Here is a 25,299-nt window from a genome sequence, read left to right as displayed (position 1 = left end):
CGTTGTGTGACTCGGTGTTAAGTTACGAGAGGAACTGTTGGAAATTTGAACACGTTATAAGGAATAGTATAGGGAACGAAGTATGGTCGATTTACAACGATAAATATTTCGAAATATGAACATTTTTCTCGTAAAATCAATAAAACTTACTCATACCCTGTGTATCCGTTGTATTTTCTGGCGATTTCTGCCGTTTTAAGCTTGCTTTGCCATCACTGTTATTCACGTCATCTACTTTTATTACGTTGGTAAAATCTGTACAGACATCACACCAACCAACTATATTGAAGGCTTGAAATTATATTACGATCGATTTTCATCAAGAAATGGGCCAGGAATTTTCCACAATAGTGCAAATAATCGTGAAGGCGGATTGCAGAAAAGCGATTGCGTGACGCTCGGTAAGCTGTAAGATGGCATGTAAAGAGCAGACTGCAGACCGGATACAAAATATAGACTGCAGAGTGGGTACAAAATGCAGACTGAGAATCTGAAGAGTTTTTACGTCTGGTATATAATAACATGTCATCTTACAGCTTACCGAGCATCACGCAATCGATTATTTGCACTATAATCGCGGAAAAGCGATTGCGTGACGCTCGGTAAGCTGTAAGATGACATGCTATTATATAACAGACGTAAAAACTCTTCAGATTGTCAGTCTGCATTTTGTACCCACTCTGCAGTCTATATTTTGTATCCGGTCTACATTCTTACAAAAGGAGAGAAGAATATTAATGTGGGAAAGAACGAAAATGTCAAATTACCTCACTCACAGGTATTTTGTGGTAGATTACGTGTGTTTTGCGAATAAATGTAACCAAAAATAAACTGTATTGGTGTCACAGATACCTGTTGGTACAAAATGCAGACAGCAGACTGCAGACCGGATACAAAATATAGACTGCAGACTGCAGAGTGGGTACAAAATGCAGACTAAGAATCTGAAGAGGTTTTACGTCAGGTATATAATAATATGTCATCTTACAGCTTACCGAGCGTCACGCAATCGCTTTTCTGCGATCCGCCTTCACGATTATTTGCAGTATTGAGGAATATTCCTGGCCCATTTCTTGATGAAAATTGATCGCAATATTATTTCAAGCCTTCAATATAGTCTTATTACTTTGCGCGCGATTTGGTTGGTGTGATGTCTGTACAGATTTTACCAACGTAATAAAAGTAGATGACGTGAATAACAGTGATGGTAAAGCAAGCTTAAAACGGCAGAAATCGTCTCATCGACGATTCATTCGCGTACGAAGATTTACCTCTGTTCATTAAGTAAACAGCGAGGAAAGTAATTGTGAGTAAATTCAAATTTTTTATTTTGAAGTTGTGAGAGTTTGCTCGTTTGTTTGCTGCAATGGCGTGTGTAAACCTCGTCTTTCCTTCACAAAAACTAAATTCGAATGGAACACTCCAACAAGACACAAGGGGATTTAATGCGGCCTTTCCTCAAAAAAGTCCTTCAGTTTCTGTCGTGCAATTTACGGTACAAATGTCCAAATTGAATGGACCTGGAAAGACTCACCGAGAGTGTATATTTGTTGTAGAACTTCAATTAAAACTTCGCTCGCTCTTTTCACTACGAACAAATTGCTTGAGAAAATTCAGGTATTAAATGAATGAAAGTTCCATTGTTTAACTGTAACGAAATACCTCACGTTTTAACTTTCTAGGTACTTTTTGTGGACGATTAAAATAAACTGCAGACGGTTTTTAGGCCGCTTGTCAACCAACGTAATAATAATAATAATAATAACTTTATTCATGTGTCAATTATGAAAAATAGCAGTAATGAAACCACTAAGTAAGGACACAACAAAATAGTTTAAATAAAATAGTAAATAGCTAAAATATTGATATTCGAATAATTTACATGTAAGATATGTACAGATTCTATCTCTAAACTAGCTCACTCTCTCTACTACTCTCTAATAAATAGCTAAATATTAATATAAGAATGACGCCACTGTTTGTAAAAATTCATTCTGAAACCAATTTTTCCTGTCAATCAAAGTGATTTGAGAGAGAGAAAAGAGAGGATTCATAAGTTATTTATCGGCTTGAGGTAGTAACCGACTTGTTTGCTTAAAAATACTGCCCAGCCGGAAAAACGAGATATATTTATGAAAAATGGCAACGAAATTTGGAATGTACTCGGCGATTCACGAAAGCGTTACCGTGGCCCGTGGGCAGAGATAGGAAAATACTGACCGGGTAAAGAACCAATCAGATTGCAGGATTCGTTACCGTGCCCTCTTAAAAAAAAAACAAAGTCTTCTTACTTTGCGCGCGAGTTGGTTGGTGTGATGTCTGTACAGATTTTACCAACATAATAAAAGTAGATGACGTGAATAACAGTGATGGTAAAGCAAGCTTAAAACGGCAGAAATCGTCAGAAAATACAACGGATACACAGGTTATGAGTAAGTTTTATTGATTTTACGAGAAAAATGTTCATATTTCGAAATATGTATCGTTGTAAATCGACCATACTTCGTTCCCTGTACTATTCCTTATAACGTGCAGTTCCTCTCGTAACTTAAGACCGAGTCACACAACGCGTGACGCGTTCATGAATTAATCGTTGGCTTTTTCTCGAGACGTGAGCTTGGGCCGCTTGTGACAAGACAATTGCGTAAACAATATTTAACATAATAACATTATACACAAAAAAACACAGGGTTTTGGATCACGTATTTATTAAAAAAGAATATCCATGCAACTACAATGAAAACAAACATAAGATTCACCTTTCTGATCGTGAAATTAATACCATTCGTACTGTTATCGTAGCTACGTTCCTTGCCATCAAGTGAATCCAACATGTCGTCTTTCTTTACAAGCAGCTTGCATCCCTTATAGTTATGTTCTTCAGTCTCACGGTAGTAGCGTTGTTCAATAGATTGCATAGAGTATATGCAGTTTGGTTTCAGATTTCAGATTTTGCTTTTTACAACAAGTGAACGTTTTTCAACTAAGACATTGGCATACTTAGCATGCAAGGCATTCAAGGCTTTCATGGCTTTCAAGCGTTCGCGACTCAATCCGTTCCAAAATTACCGCTCAATAACATCTTTCAGTGTGGATTAGCCGCGATTAATACGACTTGTATATGCGTCTGTAAGTATTTTGCACGTTTGCGCCGTGATGCTCCAGGAGATCGCAATCCAAATACGTTGAAATACAAAACAACTGACCAAAGAGTTTTATAAGCAAAATCTCGTGTTCGTCATGTGACCCGGCCCTGTCTGTGCATGACAACGTCAATCATCATCAAGATAACACGCGTGATCAGCATGTGAACACCTCATTGGATCACAGTTAGTTGTCATGGTGTTGAGGGATAACACGCGTGATCAGTATGTGAACACCTCACACCTCATTGGATCACAGTTAGTTGTCATGGTGTTGAGGGCCCAATGACCTCTGGGTACTATTGCGCAATTTTTCCATTTTGTGGCGGAGGAAAAAAAAAAAAAAAAAGACGACAAAAAAACAAAGGCATTTTATGACTGGGCTACCACAGGTATCCCAGTAACTAGACTCTGCGAGCAGGGTAACTGGGATACCTGGATGGTATTGGATCCTTGGAATCAAGTGTAGTGATACTACGGGTGTCGGACCAGTATACTGAAATAGTGCGCTCAAGTCTGGCCAAGGGCATACACCTATTTCAAAACATAGGCATGCTATGCATGCAAGAGTTACTTTTTTGTAGGGTGGGTGGATTACTTGAAACATTGTGAGCGATGTCTACATTCTTACAAAAGGAGAGAAGAATATTAATGAGGGAAAGAACGAAAATGTCGAATTACCTCACTCACAGGTATTTTGTGGTAGATTATGTGTGTTTTGCGAATAAATGTAACCAAAAATAAACTGTATTGGTGCCACGGATACCTGTTAGTACAAAATGCAGACAGCAGACTGTAGACGCGATACAAAATATAGACTGCAGATTGTAGAGTGGGTACAAAATGCAGACTAAGAATCTGAAGAGTTTTTACGTCTGGTATATAATAACATGTCATCTTACAGCTTACCGAGCGTCACGCAATCGCTTTTCTGCGATCCGCCTTCACGATTATTTGCACTATTGTGGAATATTCCTTGCCCATTTCTTGATGAAAATCGATCGCAATATTATTTCAAGCCTTCAATGTAGTCTTCTTACTTTGTGCGCGAGTTGGTTGGTGTGATGTCTGTACAGATTTTACCAATGTAATAAAAGTAGATGACGTGAATAACAGTGATGGTAAAGCAAGCTTAAAACGGCAGAAATCGCCAGAAAATACAACGGATACACGGGGTATGAGTAAGTTTTATTGATTTTTCGAGAAAAATCTTCATATTTCGAAATATTTGTCGTTGTAAATCGACCATATTTCGTTCCCTATACTTTTCCTTATAACGTGTTCAAATTTTCAACGGTTCCCAGAATAACTTACTCTGAGTCACACAACGCGTGACGCGTTCGTGAATTAATCGTTGGCTCTTTCTCGAAACGTGACCTTGGGTCGCCTGTGACAAGACAATTGCGTAAACAATACTTGACATAATAACATTATACACAAAAAACACGGGATTTTGGATCATGTATTTATTAAAAAAGAATATCCATACAACTACAATGAAAACAAACATAAGATTCACCTTTCTGATCGTGAAATTAATACCATTCGCACTGTTATCGTAGCTACGTTCCCTGGCATCAAGTGAATCTAAAATGACATGTTTCTTCACTAGCAGTTTGCATCCATTTGAATTTTGTTCTTCAGTCTCACGGTAGTAGTGTTGTTCAATAGATTGCATAGAGTATATGCAGTTTGGTTTCAGATTTCAGATTTTGCTTTTTACAACGAGTTTACGTTTTCAACTAAGACATTGGCATACTTGGCATACAAGACATACAAGGCATTCAATGCTTTCATGGCTTTCAAGCGTTCGCGATTCTGTCCGATCCAAAATTACCGCTCAATAACATCTTTTTGTGTGGATTGGCCGCGAACAATACGAATTGTGTATGCGTCTACAAGTATTTTGAGCGTTTGCCCCATAATGCTCCAGATGATCGTAATCCAATTACGTTGAAATACAAAACGACTGACAAAATAGTTTTATGGGCAAAAATCTCGTGTTCGTCATGTGACCCGGCCCTGTCCGTGCATGACAACGTCAATCATCATCAAGATAGCACGCGTGATCAGCATGTGAACACCTCATTGGATCACAGTTAGTTGTCATGGTGTTGAGGGCCCAATGACCTCTGGGTACTATTGCGCAATTTTTCCATTTTGTGGCGGAGGAAAAAAACAAAAAAAAAAAAAAAAAAAAGACGACAAAAAAACAAAGGCATTTTATGACTGGGCTACCACAGGTATCCCAGTAAAAAAGACAAAAAAACAAAGGCATTTTATGACTGGGCTACCACAGGTATCCCAGTAACTACTAGAAGAAATCAAGTGACTGTATTTCGGTTTGGCGCGTCACCCCTATAACTGATGATGGTTATAAAATAATTGAGATGGCTCGCACGCTCTCATAGGTCAACTGTTTAGTTTAGATGAGAGTATGTAAACATACCTTGTTTGGAATTCACACTTTAAATGTTTGCCGGCGCAATTTGGAAACATTTCAAACTCAAAGTTTTTTCAATACTCGCAAAGTAATTTCAAATATAAATAATAAATATCGGAATTGGAGAAAAATGTGCCAATTTTTTATCAGGGATTTGGCTACCATCCCTCTCAAGTGAGGAACAAGAAGGAGGAAAAAGAGGAACTAGCGCTTTGCCTGCCTTGATGGCGATGAGCTGTACGGCCTCTTCGAGGGAGTTCAAGTAAAGACGACAAATATGCAACAAAATGCGCAGAAAACATCGAAATGTAAGGAAACAAGGAAAAATTTTGGAAAAACATTTTGAAAATCGTTCTACGCGCCCTACTTTCAAAGAAACCATGAAAACTATATATCACTAAAAAGCTTATGAAGTATTGAAGAATAGTTTTTAAAGTTTCTTTTTTCCCAGCAAATTTAGTTTCAATGTGTTCTCTAAATAAAGAGTAAAGGAAACGAAAGTTTGAAAATTTGACCAGATCTTGTTGACAGTAACCTCAAATCAAAACTCATTCTTTTTTTACTGCCTTTCCATGGCTACATTACAAAAATTAAAAAGCCAAATTTCATATCTAGTTCAACTGTTCAATCAATAAGTTATTAGTGTGGAAATTGAAGGTATAGTGAAATTTTAAATACAATTATATATTTCCAATATTGAATGTTATCAGCTATGAGTCAAGAGAAAAACAAAGTTCTATACGTTGAAATACTGTTTATTTCATTTAAGAAAAAACTTCTGACACGAGTGGCGCAAACATGAACGTTCGTCAAATCGTACCGTGCCATAATATATTGCTGCTTAAATTCATTGATCTTTTACATGGAAATGTTCATAGGAAAAGCATTTATGTATTGAAAAAAGAGATTAAGGCTGTAGAGCTGAACAATAATGAGCTACGTTCGTCTTTGTGTTGTCATACCTCACGCACTTTCTGTCAATCTTGATTGTAACAGATGACACGCAAGCCATGTGCAGTAAGCTTTAATTTTTCTACACCATGATAAACGTTGGAAGATACCAAAGGAAAGTTCGTTGTGGCTGAACGAAGACAAAAATCATGCTGCCCAGGTCTCGAAGGCTGGGTAAATAATTGATTTTAATAAAATGACATTTAGTTGCCCTTTTACTGTGCCCTGGGCAAACGTCGGTCTCTCGTAAAAATGCAGAGTTAATCAAGTCGATTTTAAAATTAACGCAGGAGTCATTTAATCGAAAGAACTCGGTGATGCTGATTACAAAATGAGAAACTTTACAAAGTGAGGCTACATTTTTCAAGATAAACAAACAGTGACGTGGCTCGATTATATTTCCTGAAGTTAAGAGTCATCAGATATATTGACAACATATTTAAACGTTAAGTCAAGTACATGTGTTTTCAAATTAGGGAAACTTTCTGTCAATAATGGTTGAAAGCGAAGGTAGTTGATTAATTTATCTTACTCGACCAATACTGTTCCAATGCTGGACTCACGCTTTAAGACCAGCGGTTACTTGTAATAAGTAGGCCCAAATTTACCAACGAATTGCCTAAATTGAGATAGATTTTGTTTTTGGATATTTCTCAGATATCACTGGCTAATTTTCAACTGGTTAAGATGTCACTTTTTAACCTATGTATTTCTACCTTTCTTTCACTTCATTCGCTTACTGTTTATCACTTCCCTTTATCGGAATAGTATTTGAGATCTCCGTGCGCATCTGATTAAGCTATCAAATTATTCCAGCTTTTGCATGATTCAATACTGATCCCTTCAGATTCACCGTAAAAGGAAATATCTCAGTCAGAAAGCAACTGGTTTCCTTGATTTCCCATCCTGTTATCTCTGAAAACTTTCCACTTGAATATTCTCTTCGCATATCTTTATTTTTCTCTAATTGCTGCTTCCTGTTCTCTGTTATCGCACTTAGCTTGATTTGAAGCCAAAACAAAGGTAAAAATGCAAAATATACCACCGACAGATATTGGCTACGTAAGTAATTAGAAAAAAGGCTATAAAACGGACAATTACGAAAATGCACGGTCATTCAAGGCTACTGTTCCTCAGTGAAGGCGAGGCCGATGTTTGACGAGGAAAATGGTTTTTGTTCAATTGTATAGTTTAGCGTTGTTTGTGGCTTCCACAAAAAGTAGCAGTATGTACAACATGTATTCCAACATGATCATGCCTGATGGCAAAGAAAATTACAATGTTTCCGACAACTACAATGAGGCCGGAGACACACTGGAGTTTATGTTGCAAGTAAGAACCACAGGTTGGGTTGGTTTCGGTATTGCTGAAGTAGCATCAAATAATATGAGTTACTATGATGTGGCAGTAGGAGGAGTAACAGATGACGGAACAAGCTATCTGCAGGTAGGTCGGAATAACAAAATTTAAACTATCTAAACAACGAAAGAAAAAAAATCGTGAGATTCGATTTTAAGTTTCGCGTCACGCATGATTCGTTTTTCGTCTGATTTCTTTCATTTTCCCTTTAAAGTTAAGACACTAATTTCTGACCGCGAAAATATTTAAAATTAAAGTGAATAAAGTTTAGTGGAGATATGGACGCAAGTCTCTTAATTTAGAGAGAAATGGTATGTTTATTGTTTATATAAAACAGCCTAGAGGATTTGAGTATTTGTTTACTCAAATATTGATGCTAACAAATCTCTTCTGTCATTAGTAGCGTTTAATCCTATTTCATTTTTTGGCTAAAGCTTCGTTTTAGTCGACTTCCCCTCCACGTCCATCCTGAGGAAACACAGGACATTCTTGCAAATGAGTCTACTTATTTTGAGGTATAATGCATAGATTTGGCCAAGCCCAAAAGTAGAGCGCGTATTTTAATGGATTTCAATCCGTAACTTCAATTTTTGGGGGTCTCCATAAAATAGCTTGCAGCGAGAAGTCGAACATTTTCAAAAAAAGGAACGAACTGAAGATTGTGTAAACCGTTAAAAAGTTTTCCAACAATATGTAACCAGAAAATGCAAGGACTCGTTTAATATTGGGGCATGTATGGACAAGTATGTGAAATTGCAGTCTCCACCTCTAAAACACTGCTAGTGCTCATAAAGCACGACACACATCATCCCATATCTCAGATAATTGGTATCCAGAAACGCAGAAGGCGCTCAGAAACTTACTAAGCAACTGGATTAAACGAGGCAGTACCTCTGAAAACAACGATAAGGGGGCAAAATGAGACTGCGAAACTGAAACAGGCGATTTTGCTCTCTAACAATTAACACCTTGGATTTTCTCGCCAGATGAAGGAAATGCCAGGCAGCATCTATTTTCCCGCCATCTTTCACCGTGATAAAAGGTGAGTGGAAGAGCTATTTTGAGGAAGGTGAGTAGAAAGCACATCGCTGTTATTTGTTTTACTCATTTCCCACAATCAAGCAAAACGTTAAAGGAGTTATTACTCTAATTACAATCTCAATACTACTTGTTACAACAATATCTCAACAAAGTCTTATCTTAAATTGGAATAAACAATCAAGTGAAAATTATGGCATTTGTTTTTTCAGATGTCAAGATCAGTTTACTTTGCGACGCATATCATTCTTGAAAAATTAATTCAAGGCTTAAAACTGCCATTTCAAATGAACACTCAGACATACTCTCTAATAATCTTTGTCAAGGCACTGAACCACTTACATGGAATTACTTTAATTAGATTTTTATAACCACAGGTTACTAACAAACTCATTTACACAATTAAAGTGGAAACATTTCAATTTATTCTCACACATGGTCTTCATTTAAACCAAGAAGATGAGTGTTAGTTTTACAACAGAATGTTAACTTACTTCAACCACAATTATTAAACTAGATTAAGATTTAAATGTTTGTAAGATTACATATGCATAATAAATAATATGCTATTCAACAAATATATTCTGCAACCACATGACAAAAATATAACTTAGATGGTCAATTTAGACAAAATATTTTCACAACACATCTGTTCCTTAATGTTGAAATACAATACTTTTTCCCCACATTGGCAATTTCTTAAGTTTACTGTTTATATCAAAGATGGTGAAGATCTACCCAAAGGACCACCTCCTTTAGGTGGAGATTAGGTAAGTGTTGACTGGAAAATAAAGTTTTCCTTTTCTTCCATAATGCCATGATTCCACGAAATGTAATGCATCTGTAAACAATTTATAGTCTACCCTCTCTTTAAGAAGTTGAAAAAGTGACATCATGGCCTCCTTGAAACACAATTTCACTTTTAAACTCTGTGCAATGAAGTTTTGTTAGGTTAGCTCATTGTATAATGCTTTACCTTGATTTAAATAAAATACTTTTTTTTTCAAATTGACAATTACATACGTTTAGTTTTTATACAATAGATGATGAAGATCTATCTGAAGGACCACCCCCTGCAGGCAGTGATTTAGGTACCGTATTTCTTCACCTATAAGCCGACCTCGGCTATGAGCCGACACCCTAAAAGTTAGAGACCTTCCAACAGACTCGTGTTATCCAAAAGAAAAAGCAAAACCATCGGCTATAAGCCGAGAGCGAAATTCTTGATTATAACCGGCCATTTGAGTGTGCGAATCTCGCGGAAAAAATTGGGAAATGGCTCAATGAACACAAAAGCTAATGAATGAGAATAAACCCAAAAGAAAAAAAGGTGAATCAGTGACTACGCGACTGCAGAAACACAACAGTTACTGTAGCCTGACAAACATTTCAATCGAGTATCTCTTTCGTCATTGTTATTTTTCTCATCATGCCAGAAGCACGCCGCTTTTTGTAAACTATAGCTTTCAGGATAAAAGTTATCGCGGAAGCCGAAGCTGTAGAAAACAGCTCGGAAATCGCTCGAGATTATGGACTTAGCGAGTCCATGGTGCGACGCTGGAGACGAGACTCGGCGACTATTCTTTCTGGCAAGCTTAAGATTTCGGCAAAACGTGCAAAAATAGGCAGTTTCACTCCCAAGTGTCCCGAACTAGACGAGCAAGCGATGGAGTGACTTTCACAGCAGAGAGACCAAATATTTCATTAGTAATGTGCGATGAGGAGAGTTTTTGCCGAGTTGAGTGAGATCGTCTTTCAATGCATGGGAAGCAAAGAATCTGATTGGTGGTCAGAAATACGTTGTTATCATGTCAATTTAAAAGCACATCACGTAAAGAGCGCTGCAGTCACGAAATTTACGGTCATTTCGCATTAACATTAAAATTTGTAATTGTTTTGAATTCCAAACCCTCGGCTATAAGCTGAAACCCGTTTCTTGTGAAAAAATTTTCAAACTTTTGTGTCAAATACTGAAAAATCGCTCGGCTTGTAGGTGAAGAAATACGGTAAGTGTCTAAGGTAGTATTTTCTTTTCTTATATAATGCTATGATTCCACAAAATGTCATGCAACTGTACACAGTGAATAGTCTTTCCCCTCTGTAGGAAGTTGAAAAAGTGACACCATAGCCTCCTTGAAATACAACTTTCCTGTTAAAGTCTAAGCAATAAGAAATGATGTCTGGTTAGCAAACTGTTTTTCCTTTGACCATTTCCAGTTAAGTAGAAGTTCATAATTTTGCAATGTTACTATGATTTGGTTTAGTATTGTCACTTCAGAGAGACCTTTTCTAATACAGTTATAGAACTTATGCAGTATTTTTAATAAACTTGTTCAAACCAAGTATTGTTTTTTTTCATAAAATAGATGTGGACAAGAAAAATAATAAAAAAGAGAAGGGGAAGAAGAAGTGGAATAGTGAAGTAAAGTAAACAGTAACCTAACAACAACTGACATTACAATAAACTGGGCTAACATTTGTTTTAGATGCCATTTTCCACAGTATTTAGAAAATCTTTAATTTATCATGCTCATGCGTAAAGAAGTTAAATTTTAGAAACAGTATGGGGCCCAAGAAATATTCTTCAATCTGTAACAAACAGAGATTATTCCATGGAAAGTGTGCACAAATGAGATTTATTGCATCAAACAAAAATTAACATGTGAGCCTAGTGAACTAGTGAATTTTTTTGATCAATGCAACAAGTGGATAAAAATTGTTCAAGCATTTTCCATGGTATGATGCTTCCATTTCATACATACCAAAATTTTTTCTAACTTTCCAACAAAGATTGGAAGCTAACAACTGTGAAAGTACATCGTTTGTTTCATTAGAGCCACAAATGATACTACTAAACAGTGTAAATCCTTATTTGTATTAAAATAAATTCCATTTCTTAACAATTCTCAAATAGAAGATTAAATAATTTTTCAAAGATTTAAAGGTGAGGAGGAAAAAAAAGGTGATACTATATGATTATTTTTGACTGTTGACAAAGAAATTAAAATTTAATACAGATCAAATAAAAAACCCTTTGAAGGTCCATTGCAACAGTTTCCAGCACATACACATATACAAAGACTGTTTTATTTCCAATCCAACAAAAGCTGCCATAAGCAGGCATTGAAGCAATTTCATTATTGCATGTTTTCAAACTGAAAATATTGCTAAAATACTTGGTTATAAGGCGCATCGTTGTTTGAGGAGTAAAGATCGGTCAAGTTTATTGTAAATTCTTTCATAAACTTCCAAAAAGCAAAAAAGTCGCGTATTGATTTTAGTTTACCGTTAATTAACAAAAGCAGAATTGTCGCACACGCGACCACGCGCACAAACAAAAGCCTTGATTAAACAAAAGCAAAAGGTCACACACATAAACAAAAGCCGAAAAATGTCACACATTTAATCACAGTGATAAACAAAAGGCAAAAAAAGTCACACATTTAATGCAACCTATCGGTGCACATTAATTTTTAGCCTTCCCTCTCGGGAAACATGGTTTTAAAATATAAAAACAATTCGATCAACAAAATCAGTAGTCGCAAAATTACTTCACCTGGTGAACATTATCTTGCGAAGTCTACATTCAGCACAATCATGCCAAACACTCGCCGTCATTCTTACGATCTCAACTTTAAGTTAAAAATCGCAATTGAAGCTGAAGCTGTTAACAACAATCGAGAGATAGCGAGGGAATACGGAATTTCCAAATCAATGGTTTGGAAGTGGCGCAATCAGCAGGACATCTTGTATCACCTTGTCAAGCGCGCTTCCATGGGCCGTTATCGACCAAAAGATCCCGAACTTCATCAACCGTAGGCCGACTGGTTCAGTGATAATAATAATAATAATAATAATAATAATAATAATAATAATAAAACTACTTATATAGCGCTTATCCAGTCCTGTTCTAAGCGCTTTACAAAAATATTAAAATATCACACGTTAAAATAATATTAAAAGTAAGTCTTACGTTAACTGATGTCTAAGATATAGGCGTTTGACATGGATAAGAAAAGAGATCATACATTAAAGTAATTTTTAAAAAGATGAGTCTTAAGTTTACGTTTAAAAATATTTAAATTGTCACAAGAACGAATGTCATCAGGTAGTTTATTCCACAGTTCAGGAGCCGAAACAGCAAAAGCTCTATAGCCATAGGACTTGAGATTAAAGTTGACAGGAGTCAGACGCAATGTTGAAGACGAACGGAGCGTTCTTGAAGTTGAATAACGGCGTATTAGGTCTTGAATGTAGACAGGAGACTGCTGGTGAAGAGCTTTATGGGTGAGCAGAATTATTTTGAATTTAATTCGCTCAGAAATTGGAAGCCAGTGTAGGTCGAACAAAACAGGGGTGATGCGGTCGAATTTACGAGAGCTGGTAATAAGTCGAGCCGCCGCATTCTGCACTGATTGGAGCTTTTGGATAACGTATTTGGGGACACCGTATAAAAGAGAGTTACAGTGATCCAAGTTGGAGGTTACAAAGGCGTGGATTAAAGTCTCAGTGGTCTTAATGGATAGTAATTTCCTTATACGGGAAATGTTCCGAAGATGATAGAAGGCAGATTTACAGACAGATTTGACATGAGGGAGCATTGACATAGTACTATCGAAAACGACGCCGATATTTCTGGAAGATGAAGACGGCTGTATTATATCAGAACCAAAACGAAGTGGAGGTATAGACTGTTGAGGGTTGTGCTTTGAATAAAGGTAGAGAAGTTCAGTTTTGTCTTTGTTTAGCTTCAGCTTATTTAAGGCCATCCACTTATCTAGATCGGATAAGCAATTCTCGATTTTAGAAATGCTACTGGTTAATTCCAGATCATCGTTAACGGAAAAAGAAATGTACAACTGAGTATCATCGGCGTAGAAATGAAATTGCATGTCGTGAAAACGTAAAATGTCGGCAAGAGGAGCAGTGTAAAGTAGGTAGAGGATCGGCCCAAGAACGGAGCCTTGAGGTACTCCACACTTGAGCTCACGAGATTGCGATTTCCTCCCATCGATTAGGACGACTTGTGTGCGGTTAGTAAGGTAGGAGCGGAACCAGTCAAGTGCAGTGCCACGTATTGAGAATTTAGAATTCAATCTTTTGAGCAGTATTACATGGTCAACAGTGTCAAATGCAGCGGAGAGATCTAGTAACAGGAGCATGACACAGTGGCGATTATCGATAGCAAGCAAAATGTCATTTTGAACACGGAGAAGGGCGGTTTCGCAGCTGTGGAATGATTTATAGGCAGATTGTAGCGGCTCAGTGAGTTGGTAGAAGTCAAGATAAGCTTGAAGACGCACTGCCACAACCTTCTCAATGACTTTCTCATGACTTTCAGTGATCAAAGGAGCCAAAGTAAGCAAATGCCTTCTTATCTAATACATTAAAGTTCACACGGCAACCAGCTGGACAATCAGACATAGTTTGATGCTACTCTGGTTTGCAGATTTAATGAATGTAACCGAAGTTACAATTCAAAGACCAAACGTTTCGACACTCCTGTCTAGTACCTTCATCAGGGTTGATCTAGACGCCGTAACAAGAGGTCCTTTTATATGATCACTAATTAGCGGCCTTTTTTTTTTTCTGACGAGGTGCAAATAAGCGTCAGGAAGCAAACCACCATCGTCACGATCTAAACCTCCCCCCAAAAACATTCAAAAGGATGTTTTCAATGCACTTATAGCTCTCAAAAAGGATCCGGACAGGCTCGTATTATCTGCTGACAAGGGTAATTGTGTTGTGGTTATGGACAAACAGCAATATCACGACAAAGCTTTGACTCTGCTTAATGACAAGAGTACGTTTGCTGTCTTAAACTCTGATCCTACCAGTAAAACCTCAAAGAAAGTTAAACAAAATGTTGCTTGATTTGCAAAAAGCTGGTAAAATTAGTGACTCTACGTACAAAATGTTAGACAGTAGTGACGGCTTATGTCCACGTTTTTATGGCTTACCTAAAATTCATAAACCGGGAATTCCTTTGAGACCCATTGTGTCTTTTTTTAATTCTCCGACTTATGCAATTTCTGGTTATCTTGCGAGAATTTTGACGCCTGTTGTTGGGAATACTGATTACACTGTCAAAAATTCCTGCGAATTTGCGGATTTCATAAAAGATAAAACTCTTAACGCTTGTGAAGAATTAGTATCTTTCGACGTTGTTTCGCTCTTCACTAAAATCCAAATGGGCAAATGGCTATACAAAAACTTTTCTCCGTAACCGCCAAAAACCAGTTACAAATAGTAACGCTCTTGATGAAAGGGAACCAGCGACTGGTTTTGCTGTTATTCCTTACATACAGGGTGTTACGAATCAACTTATTCTACAACAGATAATCTCTTATTTCCAAGACATGATTACTACCATATTTCAGAGATCTAACTCATAGCCAATTGGCAGAGATTTTTCTGCATTTAAGAGTCGACAAGCTTCGCGCAGGGTGCATAGCACAAGAGGCAAGTGACCAGTTAAAAATTGAAGTATTGACATGCCCACATGACACTCCCGCCATCTGCAAGCGATTTTAAACTTCTGTCTCCAAAGATCAGTTCTGGCCAGGATATACTTTAATGTTTTTTTGGCGATGTGATTTTGAATGTGACATTTCCACATCAGCGTGTTCTTGAGCTTTTGTAAAGCCGGAAGTCATCCTTCTCTACTGGAGCAGATAACTTCAGACACGTATTTCTCCAGAAGTTCGTCAGGTATACTCTTTCCCCTCTTTTAGTCGTATTTTTAAGCTCTGTACGATATTTTTTTAAATGTGGCAAGGATCCCTTCAGATGCAACATCAAATTCATTCTTGAAATATGGAAGGTATTCTTAATAACTAAACCTTACAAAAGGCTTGAAAACACAAAAATTAAACCAGATTTTAGTGGTTTGTTTAATACTTAAACTACTGTATTAACTTTAATGAATTCGTTTTACTCAAAAGCCTTACGTAGGTCAACATTGTTTCGTGTCTATTATATTAGAATATAATTTTTGCGTGAAAAACAAAATAATTGTTGAGTACATAACCATTACCTCCTCCTGAGAATATTAGAAAAGAAAGCAGCAAAAATTGGAATAAATCTCCCCTAACCTGGGATGGCTCTTTTTTTTTTATAATGTCGATGAAATACCGGATAGAGTATTTTCTCTTCTTATTTCTATTTAATTTATCCATCTAAAAGTCTTTTAACTCTGTTCCCTTCGAGTACTTGTCATTATTTACTCTATCGGGGTCTTTTTTCCTGCAAGAAAAAATTTGAAATAACCCAATTGATTATTACCTCAATTAATATTTTGGATATAAAGAAACACAATTACACCAAGCACGATATATAAAAATAATTGGCTATTACTTGTATGCCGTCTTTGTTGTCTTTCGTGTAAGGTGAGTGGGACGAGTGTAAGATGCGCTTGTTGTGGTTGTCGATGACCTGTTTGGTGTTGTTCATACAGCTGGTTCATACAGCACATACTGCCAAACGCAAAAACAGGCAGCGAAGCAACATCCTCTGGTACAACCCTCCATTTAGCAAGAACGTCAGCACCAATATCGGACACAAATTCCTCAGCCTAATCGACAAACATTTCCCTAAGGAACACAGCCTCCGCAAAATATTTAACCGCAACACCATCAAAATCAGTTACAGCTGCGGCACGGGAACCAACAAAACATGCAACTGCCGACAAAAGAACAATTGCCCGCTCAATGGTAACTGCCTTCAATCCTCAGTCGTTTATCAAGCCACCGTCACACGGAGCGACAACAACACCTCTGAAACATACATTGGACTCACAGAAACCGACTTCAAAACAAGACACAGAAATCACACCGCATCATTCCGCCACGCCAAGCACAAAAACTCTACCGAACTTAGCAAACACATCTGGACACTCAAGAACGACAACATTGACTACTCTATTTCATGGCGCGTCTTATCATCTAACTCTCCTTACAACAGCTCCAGTAAAAGATGCAAGCTCTGCCTAAAAGAAAAATTCCTGATAATTTACCGACCCGACCTCTCATCACTAAATAAGCGTAACGAACTCGTATCTTCATGCCGACACAGAAACAAAGCGTTGCTACGCAACAGCTGAACTTTAAAGTTTTTAAGTTTACCGCGTATTATGTAAATTTTCCTAGTATATAAACGATAGTCACATGAATATTCTTTCATTAAACACCTGAAGAGTGAAGCGATTCACGAAACAGGCTTGTCGGGATATGTAGTTGCGTCGTTTTTTCCTCTCATAATATTTATATATATATATATATATATATATATATATATTTATATTTATGTACATATATATATATATATTTATGTATATATATAAATATATATATATGTATATATAGATAGATATTAAACTAGCCTTGATGTTCAAGGTAACAGAGGATCCCCATCCGGTCAACGACCAGTAAGTCATAACCATCCTCACATCTAATTTAACTTTAATTTATGAAATACCTGTTCTCACCGAGTCTTGCCGCTGGTTGTCTAACTCGAGTCTCACATCATCTCCAATCAGCGTAAACGAAGCCCACTCAGAGATTTTGTTCAGGGGGTTTTTTCTCATCCACTTCATGGCCTGATAAAGGGATTCACTGGCACTTCCACCTTCAATGAGGTGTTCGTAGAACCGACTCATCAGCTGCTCTGTTGCTGAGTCTGGAATGGCCCACAGCGCAACCAACACCGAGCGAGCACCGGATCCTAAGAACGCACGGGCAATTCCTATAACTCCCTCGGCTCTTATCTCTCCACTTCCACTGTGACAGCAGCTAAGTACCACCAGTTTAGCTCTGACTTTCACTCGTGAGACATCAGCCATCGTCAACATGTAAGCTTCCTTCGGTGGGATAGCGGTGGGAGTAGGAATGGGGGAGAGTGCAATTTCCCCTCTTTCCGCGTTACCATGGGCAGCAAAATGTATCAAGCTCACTGAACTTATCCGCTCAAGTACCGCCTGCTTCGTTGCTTTCTCTTCAACTAGAGGCGGAACACCCACCAGTCGTCCGACCATCTCCGCTTCCTTTCTTGCAGCTGGCAATGGTTGCAGCCAATTAACCTTGGGATTGCCTATTACCAAGGCACCAGTGTTGCTGTGATAGTCCTCTGGACTATCTTGAATGTTCTTGAGTGTTGTCAACGAAGGAATGATACGGATCTTATGAGTCTCTGACAAGTATTCGGCTCCCTCCTTTTCACTCAGGGCAGCAAAGGGAACTTTGTACAACCTGCGGTCAGGAACAATAATGACTTCAGGCTCATCAAGCAAATCATAAACGGGGGCAATGAACATTTTGTAACACAAATATAGACTTGAAATCACTTTCTCGTCCTCGTCCTCGTCCTCGTCCTCGTCCTCGTCCTCCTCCACGAGTCGCAATCTTGCTGAGCTCTTTTGCGCGGGGGAGAGAGGTTGCAATTTAATCGTTTTTAAAGACCGATCTTCACAATCTTTAGTGGGCAAAATACCAAGACTCCGGAAATTATAATCCAAAAATTGACTCAAAGACAAATCTTTGGGTAACCCAGCCTGAACTAGATTCTCTTCTGGTGATACTCTTCTATAGTGAAGGACTCCACTTGCTTTCAAGATCCACAAATGCAGACGATTCTGAAAATAAGAAATGTACAGACAAGTACAGTTTCTTTTCTTTCTTAAAATGTCCTCAATGCCAAACCAAGATTGTCGATAAGCAGAGATGTGCGTTTCAACCGAGTACTTCTCTGCCATTAAGTCTGATAGGCCTCTAGCTCGACCCAACTCCTCAACATAAAGAGCATCCCGAGCATTTCCGGTGTCACAAAGCAAAGTACAAAGCAGCTTGTAGGGAAATATTCCTGTGTTCTCCAGAAATGATGTTTTGAACTGATCATTGGCGCCCAAGAAATATCTCAGCTCCTCATACTTTTCAATGCACAGATGAAGACACGACAGGGAGTCTTTGATTTTATATTGATATAAATACAAAACGGCGTAACCTCGGAGGATTTCAAACTCTCCTCTTCCATCTCCAATATCTCTGGATATGAATAAAGCTTTCTCCAAGCATACTTCCGAAGCTTCAAAATCACCAACAATGCTAAACAAAATTCCAAGGTTTCCAAGAACTGTTGCTTCCCCTCCCTTATCACCAATTTTAGTTTGGATGGCAAGCGCTTTTTGGAGATACTCTTCAGCCTTGTCGTATTGGCCAAGCGACGTAAACACACTACCTAGGTTTCCATAACATAATGCTTCCCCTCTTCTGTCGCCAATTTCAGTTTCGATGACAAGCGCTTTTCGGAGATACTCTTCAGCCTTGTCGTATTGGCCAACGGACAGAAACACAGTACCCAGGTTTCCGTAGTCAGTTGCCTCCCCTTCTCTGTCGCCAATTTCAGTTCTGATGACAAGCGCTTTTTGGAGATACTCTTCAGCCTTGTCGTATTGGCCAAGCGACTGAAACACAGTACCTAGGTTTCCGTAGTCAGTTGCCCCCCCTTCTCTGTCGCCAATTTCAGTTCTGATGACAAGCGCTTTTTGGTGATGCTCTTCAGCCTTGTCGTATTGGCCAAGCGACTTAAACACAGTACCTAGGTTTCCATAACATGATGCTTCCCCTCTTCTGTCGCCAATTTCAGTTGTGATGACAAGCGCTTTTTGGAGATAGTCTTCAGCCTTGTCGTATTGGCCAAGCGACTTAAACAAAGTACCTAGGTTTCCATAACATGATGCTTCCCCTCTTCTGTCGCCAATTTCAGTTGTGATGACAAGCGCTTTTTGGAGATGCTCTTCACCCTTGTCGTATTGGCCAACAGACAGAAAGACAGTACCCAGGTTTTCATAACATGATGCTTCCCCTCGTCTGTCGCCAATTTCAGTTCTGATGACAAGCGCTTTTTGGAGATACTCTTCAGCCTTGTTGTATTGGCCAAGCGACTGAAACACAGTACCTAGGTTTCCATAACATGATGCTTCCCCTCGTCTGTCGCCAATTTCAGTTCTGATGACAAGCGCTTTTTGGTGATGCTCTTCAGCCTTGTCGTATTGGCCAAGCGACTTAAACACAGTACCTAGGTTTCCATAACATGATGCTTCCCCTCTTCTGTCGCCAATTTCAGTTGTGATGACAAGCGCTTTTTGGAGATAGTCTTCAGCCTTGTCGTATTGGCCAAGCGACTTAAACAAAGTACCTAGGTTTCCATAACATGATGCTTCCCCTCGTCTGTCGCCAATTTCAGTTGTGATGACAAGCGCTTTTTGGAGATGCTCTTCACCCTTGTCGTATTGGCCAACAGACAGAAAGACAGTACCCAGGTTTTCATAACATGATGCTTCCCCTCGTCTGTCGCCAATTTCAGTTCTGATGACAAGCGCTTTTTGGAGATACTCTTCAGCCTTGTCGTATTGGCCAAGCGACTGAAACACAGTACCTAGGTTTCCATAACATGATGCTTCCCCTCGTCTGTCGCCAATTTCAGTTCTGATGACAAGCGCTTTTTGGAGATAGTCTTCAGCCTTGTCGTATTGGCCAAGCGACTTAAACAAAGTACCTAGGTTTCCATAACATGATGCTTCCCCTCGTCTGTCGCCAATTTCAGTTCTGATGACAAGCGCTTTTTGGAGATACTCTTCAGCCTTGTCGTATTGGCTAACGGACAGAAACACAGTACCCAGGTTTCCGTAGTCAGTTGCCTCCCCTTCTCTGTCGCCAATTTCAGTTCTGATGACAAGCGCTTTTTGGAGATACTCTTCAGCCTTGTCGTATTGGCCAAGCGACTTAAACACAGTACCTAGGTTTCCGTAGTCAGTTGCCTCCCCTCGTCTGTCGCCAATTTCAGTTGTGATGACAAGCGCTTTTTGGAGATACTCTTCAGCCTTGTCGTATTGGCCAAGCGACTGAAACACAGTACCTAGGTTTCCGTAGTCAGTTGCCTCCCCTTCTCTGTCGCCAATTTCAGTTCTGATGACAAGCGCTTTTTGGAGATAGTCTTCAGCCTTGTCGTATTGGCCAAGCGACTTAAACAAAGTACCTAGGTTTCCATAACATGATGCTTCCCCTCGTCTGTCGCCAATTTCAGATCTGAAGACAAGCGATTTTTGGAGATACTCTTCAGCCTTGTCGTATTGGCCAACGGACAGAAACACAGTACCTAGGTTTCCATAACATGATGCTTCCCCTAGTCTGTCGCCAATTTCAGTTCTGATGAGAAGCGCTTTTTGGAGATACTCTTCAGCCTTGTCGTATTGGCCAACGGACAGAAACACAGTACCTAGGTTTCCATAACATGATGCTTCCCCTTCTCTGTCACCAATTTTGGTTGTTATGGCAAGGGCCCTCTCAAAATATTCCTTTGCTTTTAGGCTTTCGCCAAGTTTATAAAGCATAATTCCATACCCTCTGTATAAGTTAAACAGTTTCCTTCCGTATCTTTCCGCACTTATGTACTCAGAGATATGACGATAAGCGCTGAAAAGAACGGTATAGATGTCGCTGTAAAATTGTAGCAGTGCTGAATCAAATTGGTCTTTGCTGTTTTGATCGGTGCCATTTAGTAAAATCAAACATTCGCTGCATATCTCAATGGCTTTCTGAATGCGATCTGAGTTGAGCAAGAACAGGGCAACAAATAAGGCGAGGCTCATGAAAGGTGTCATAGCTTCTGCTGTTAGGTTTCCATTGCAATCCTCAACTGTTATCAGGGAAACATTATTTTTAGTAACACAATACTAAATGGTCGATAATCTTGATTAATAACGCGTCACTTCAAACAGGAACACACACGTTAAGTTACAAAAACGGGCTGGGTCGATTACACCCGGAAACTATTTGTAACAATCTGAAAGTGTTAGAATTCACAATATCCACTTAAAAACAAAAAAAAAACAAAAAGGTGAAGAAGTCGGTTGGTCACCTGACAGCAGACCAAGTTTACTACTGAACTGACTCAGCTTCCGTGTTGAAGTACATCAACTTTGTTAACTCGCAGGTAAGCGAACCGTAGAAACTAGACTTAACTCATTGGGTCACTGTCGTAAATAGTAGCGGAGCTCGCAGAGCGTAGCCCCAAAATTATGCAAAATAGTAGTAGCCCATCAATCCGAAAAAATTTGGATGTACGACCGTTCGACCGTACGACCGTACAAGGTGCTTCTTTTAACATGCGTGGTCAACTGTACCGCGGGCACGCCAACGCCACGGCTTTGTCCAGTAGTTCAGTGGTCAGTGCACTGGGCTGTGAGTTGGGCGACCCGGGTTCTAGTCCTGGCCGGGGCAAGGCGTTGTGCCCTTGAAACGTGCGGGGAAAAAAAATACGAGCTCCGCTTTTAGGCTTGGCTAAATCTATATATTATACTTTGACCTAGGTTTTTTGGTTCCTTCATCTCGTCACGTGATGTAAAAGAAACATTTTGCCCTTAGGTTGAATCATATTCCTACCGATTTCTGTCTTTCATCTTTTTGTGAGTGAACGTTAAAAGCCAAAAATCTATTATGTACATCCTCGATGTTGGAGCAGTCTGAAGATTAGTGAAAAGTCTTACAAACTTAAAAGAGAACTTGAAGATTATCCGCAAATGGGCTTAAAGGAATGACAATGGAATTAATTGTAGTTTTAAAACAGTTACAATTGGAATATAATAAATCAATGTTAAGAAAGCTCATACAGGTTATAAACAAATAGATACCAAATGACAATCGCATAAAAAAAAATAAATTACTAAGAGTTTTGGTTTTAATATTCAGTTTTTTCTACCTTTGTTCACATTTCACTCAGGTGATAGACAGTTGTGCCTGACTTAAACTACATTCATATTTGAAAATCAAAAAGTTTCATTGTTGCTAAGAATTTGTCACAGGATTTGTGATCGAACTAGAACTTCTGGTCTTTCTAATCGTATGAGGAAACTAAAAAAATTTCTCTTCCCAGTGTCTCAACTTTCTTAAGGCAGATAATTAGGAAACCAGAAACAGAAAGAAATGGGAAAAGAGAGTCCCTTCTTAATTGATAATGAAGCTCATTGATTCAATCAATGAAGAAGATTGAAGAATAAGAGGCTTGGTTATATCATGTATTGTGAGGTAAGGAAGCTACCTTTTCTCAAAGGAAACAAACTGCTGCCATGTGTCATAGCCTGACTCGCTGATTTGTTTTTGAGGCATTATTCGCTTTGATTAAAAACAAACAAAAAAGACGAGAATAAAATACAAATTCAGCTAATTAAAAATCCATGGAAATCAAAAGAAATCAGAAAGGAATCAGAAAGGAATAGTCTACAATATAAGTTCTAGTTTCCCCATTCTTAGTTTATTGATTTTGTTAAACCGGCTGTCAAAACGTATGTGCAATGCAGACCATTAGGATCACTCTATTTTATTTCTTATTCATGAATAATACAAGAATGATTAATGAGAAAATTGCTCTAGTTTTCTCGAGAACTATTCGACAGTTTAAATAATGTACCGTCCAAAATGTTTGTACTGGAAATTCCCTCGCTCGATTTTATTGAAACACCGTTCTTTTGGTTCATTACCGAGATGATCACAGTTGTAAGTTATTGACATTCGGGAATATGGCAACATTTGCAAAGATTGTTCATTTTAAAAGCAATGAGCGCATTTATCAGACGAATGTCCCTGAAAACGAATATAGTAAATATAATTGTCCACATGATGCCCTACCGTCGATTGCATTTACCTTTCCAAGGTGATGTCACTAAACTTCTGGATAAAAAGAAAAGCCTGCAAGATTTGGCCGAATTACCCTTAATCTACCCCCTTACGGTTATGTTGGTGTTAATGCCTATTTAGTCACCGGAAATTCATTGTAAAGGACAATAAAATTTCTATTAGTTCAGCCAATTCCTTGAGCACGCAGATCGTCAAGTGATGTTCATTATGTTATTTCATAATTTTTCTACCTGTGACAACTCGTTCTCCTTAATATTCAGTAGAGTAGTTTGGTGGCTATTAGCATGTCGTCAATATGAGCGTTCACTTATCTCACGGACGGGCGGAGATTGTATGCTTGGCTTGTAAGGGTCATAACTTTTTAGGGACTGGCCAAGGGGGGAACTGGTAAGTCTACTGTGGTAAGGGAAGTCAACAACAATTTTCGAGCGGCTGGAAAAGGTTTCTGTGGTATGATCCAGTGGTATAGCATGCACGATCCTGGTGCCGCTTCTATCGTGCATTCCTATTATGGATCAGGAATTGCAGACCTATCACGGGGACAGCTGTCTGCTTGGTTGATTGGGACGCTCGATTAATGCGAGGTGTCACCGTGGGGATGGGAATAACAGCGATGGCAAAGTAAGCTTAAAACGGCAGAAATCGCTAGAAACTAATATGGACACACAAGATGTGTGTACTTTTATTGATTTTACGTGTTAAATGTTTATTTCTTGAAATATTTCTCGTGATAAATCGACCATATTTCGCTCCCCATTTTATTCTTAATAACGTGTTCAACGCTCATAACTTCGCCCATAACTCAACACATAAGTCACACAACCCGTGACGCTATCATGAATCAATCGTTTGCTTTTTCTCGAGACGTGAACTTGGACCAGTAAAGGACATTCTGCATTATGAATATATCTTTATATGGGACTGATTTTAGTTTTTGATCACGTGATTGTTGAAACCATCAGTTTTTCAAATTAAACAATGCCTAACAATATCTTAACTACTGAGGTTGAAATATATTGTATAAAACCTTAACGGTTTGAAGAAAGAAATTTAACGGTGGAAATATAAAGCATCCTGTCAACGGTAAGATACGCTTATATTATGAATGTAATAACAGTGAATTTAAGAAAATTTCACTGCTCTGAGAAAATTAAACCATGTCTCTTAGTGAGCGCGCAGCCTCACAACTTATCTTCCTGTGCGAGACTCTGGGGCTTAAACGGAAAAAAAAGAAACAGATTACGGCTTTAGAAAAATATGTACCGCAGAACCCGCCGTTAGTATCCAAAGGTTTAAGTGAAGGGTATTTCGACAATGAAACGCTTGTGTACAAGTGGAAATATGGCATTTCTAATCTAGTGCGATCTCTGAATCGTTTGTTCAACCCTCCTAAACAGATTCAAGTTGATAGCTGATGTAGAGTCATAGCCACTGGAAAACCACCTGATCAAGCACCACGGATTTCCTTCAGCGAGGGACAGTCCACAACATAAATAAAGGTCTGATTTTAGTTTTATGATCATCAATTTCTCAAATTGAACGATACTCAATAACATTAGTTAATGAGGATAAATTAAACGGTATAAAACTACAGAGATTTGAGAAGACCGCTGGATAACGAATTTATTTCACTGTGGTGGCGATTCAATCGCGCCATCAATCTTATTCGTTATAGGAA

General features: G+C 38.5%; 1 protein-coding gene across 1 annotated transcript; it reads right to left on the bottom strand.

Moving 5' to 3' along the window:
- Positions 1-15,267: 15,267 nt before the first annotated feature.
- Positions 15,268-23,461, bottom strand: LOC131793309 (tetratricopeptide repeat protein 28-like). The gene is made up of 3 exons (XM_066160588.1): positions 23,395-23,461; positions 17,410-21,084; positions 15,268-16,179 (listed from the first exon to the last, which is right to left on the bottom strand). Exons 1-3 carry the CDS (start codon positions 23,459-23,461, stop codon positions 16,157-16,159), a joined length of 3,765 nt encoding a protein of 1,254 aa, XP_066016685.1. The 3' UTR covers positions 15,268-16,156.
- Between the last annotated feature and the right edge of the window lie 1,838 nt (positions 23,462-25,299).

This window comes from Pocillopora verrucosa, chromosome 13 (assembly GCF_036669915.1).
Source record: "Pocillopora verrucosa isolate sample1 chromosome 13, ASM3666991v2, whole genome shotgun sequence".
Lineage (NCBI taxonomy): Eukaryota > Metazoa > Cnidaria > Anthozoa > Scleractinia > Pocilloporidae > Pocillopora > Pocillopora verrucosa.
This window is presented reverse-complemented; position numbering and strand designations above follow the sequence as displayed.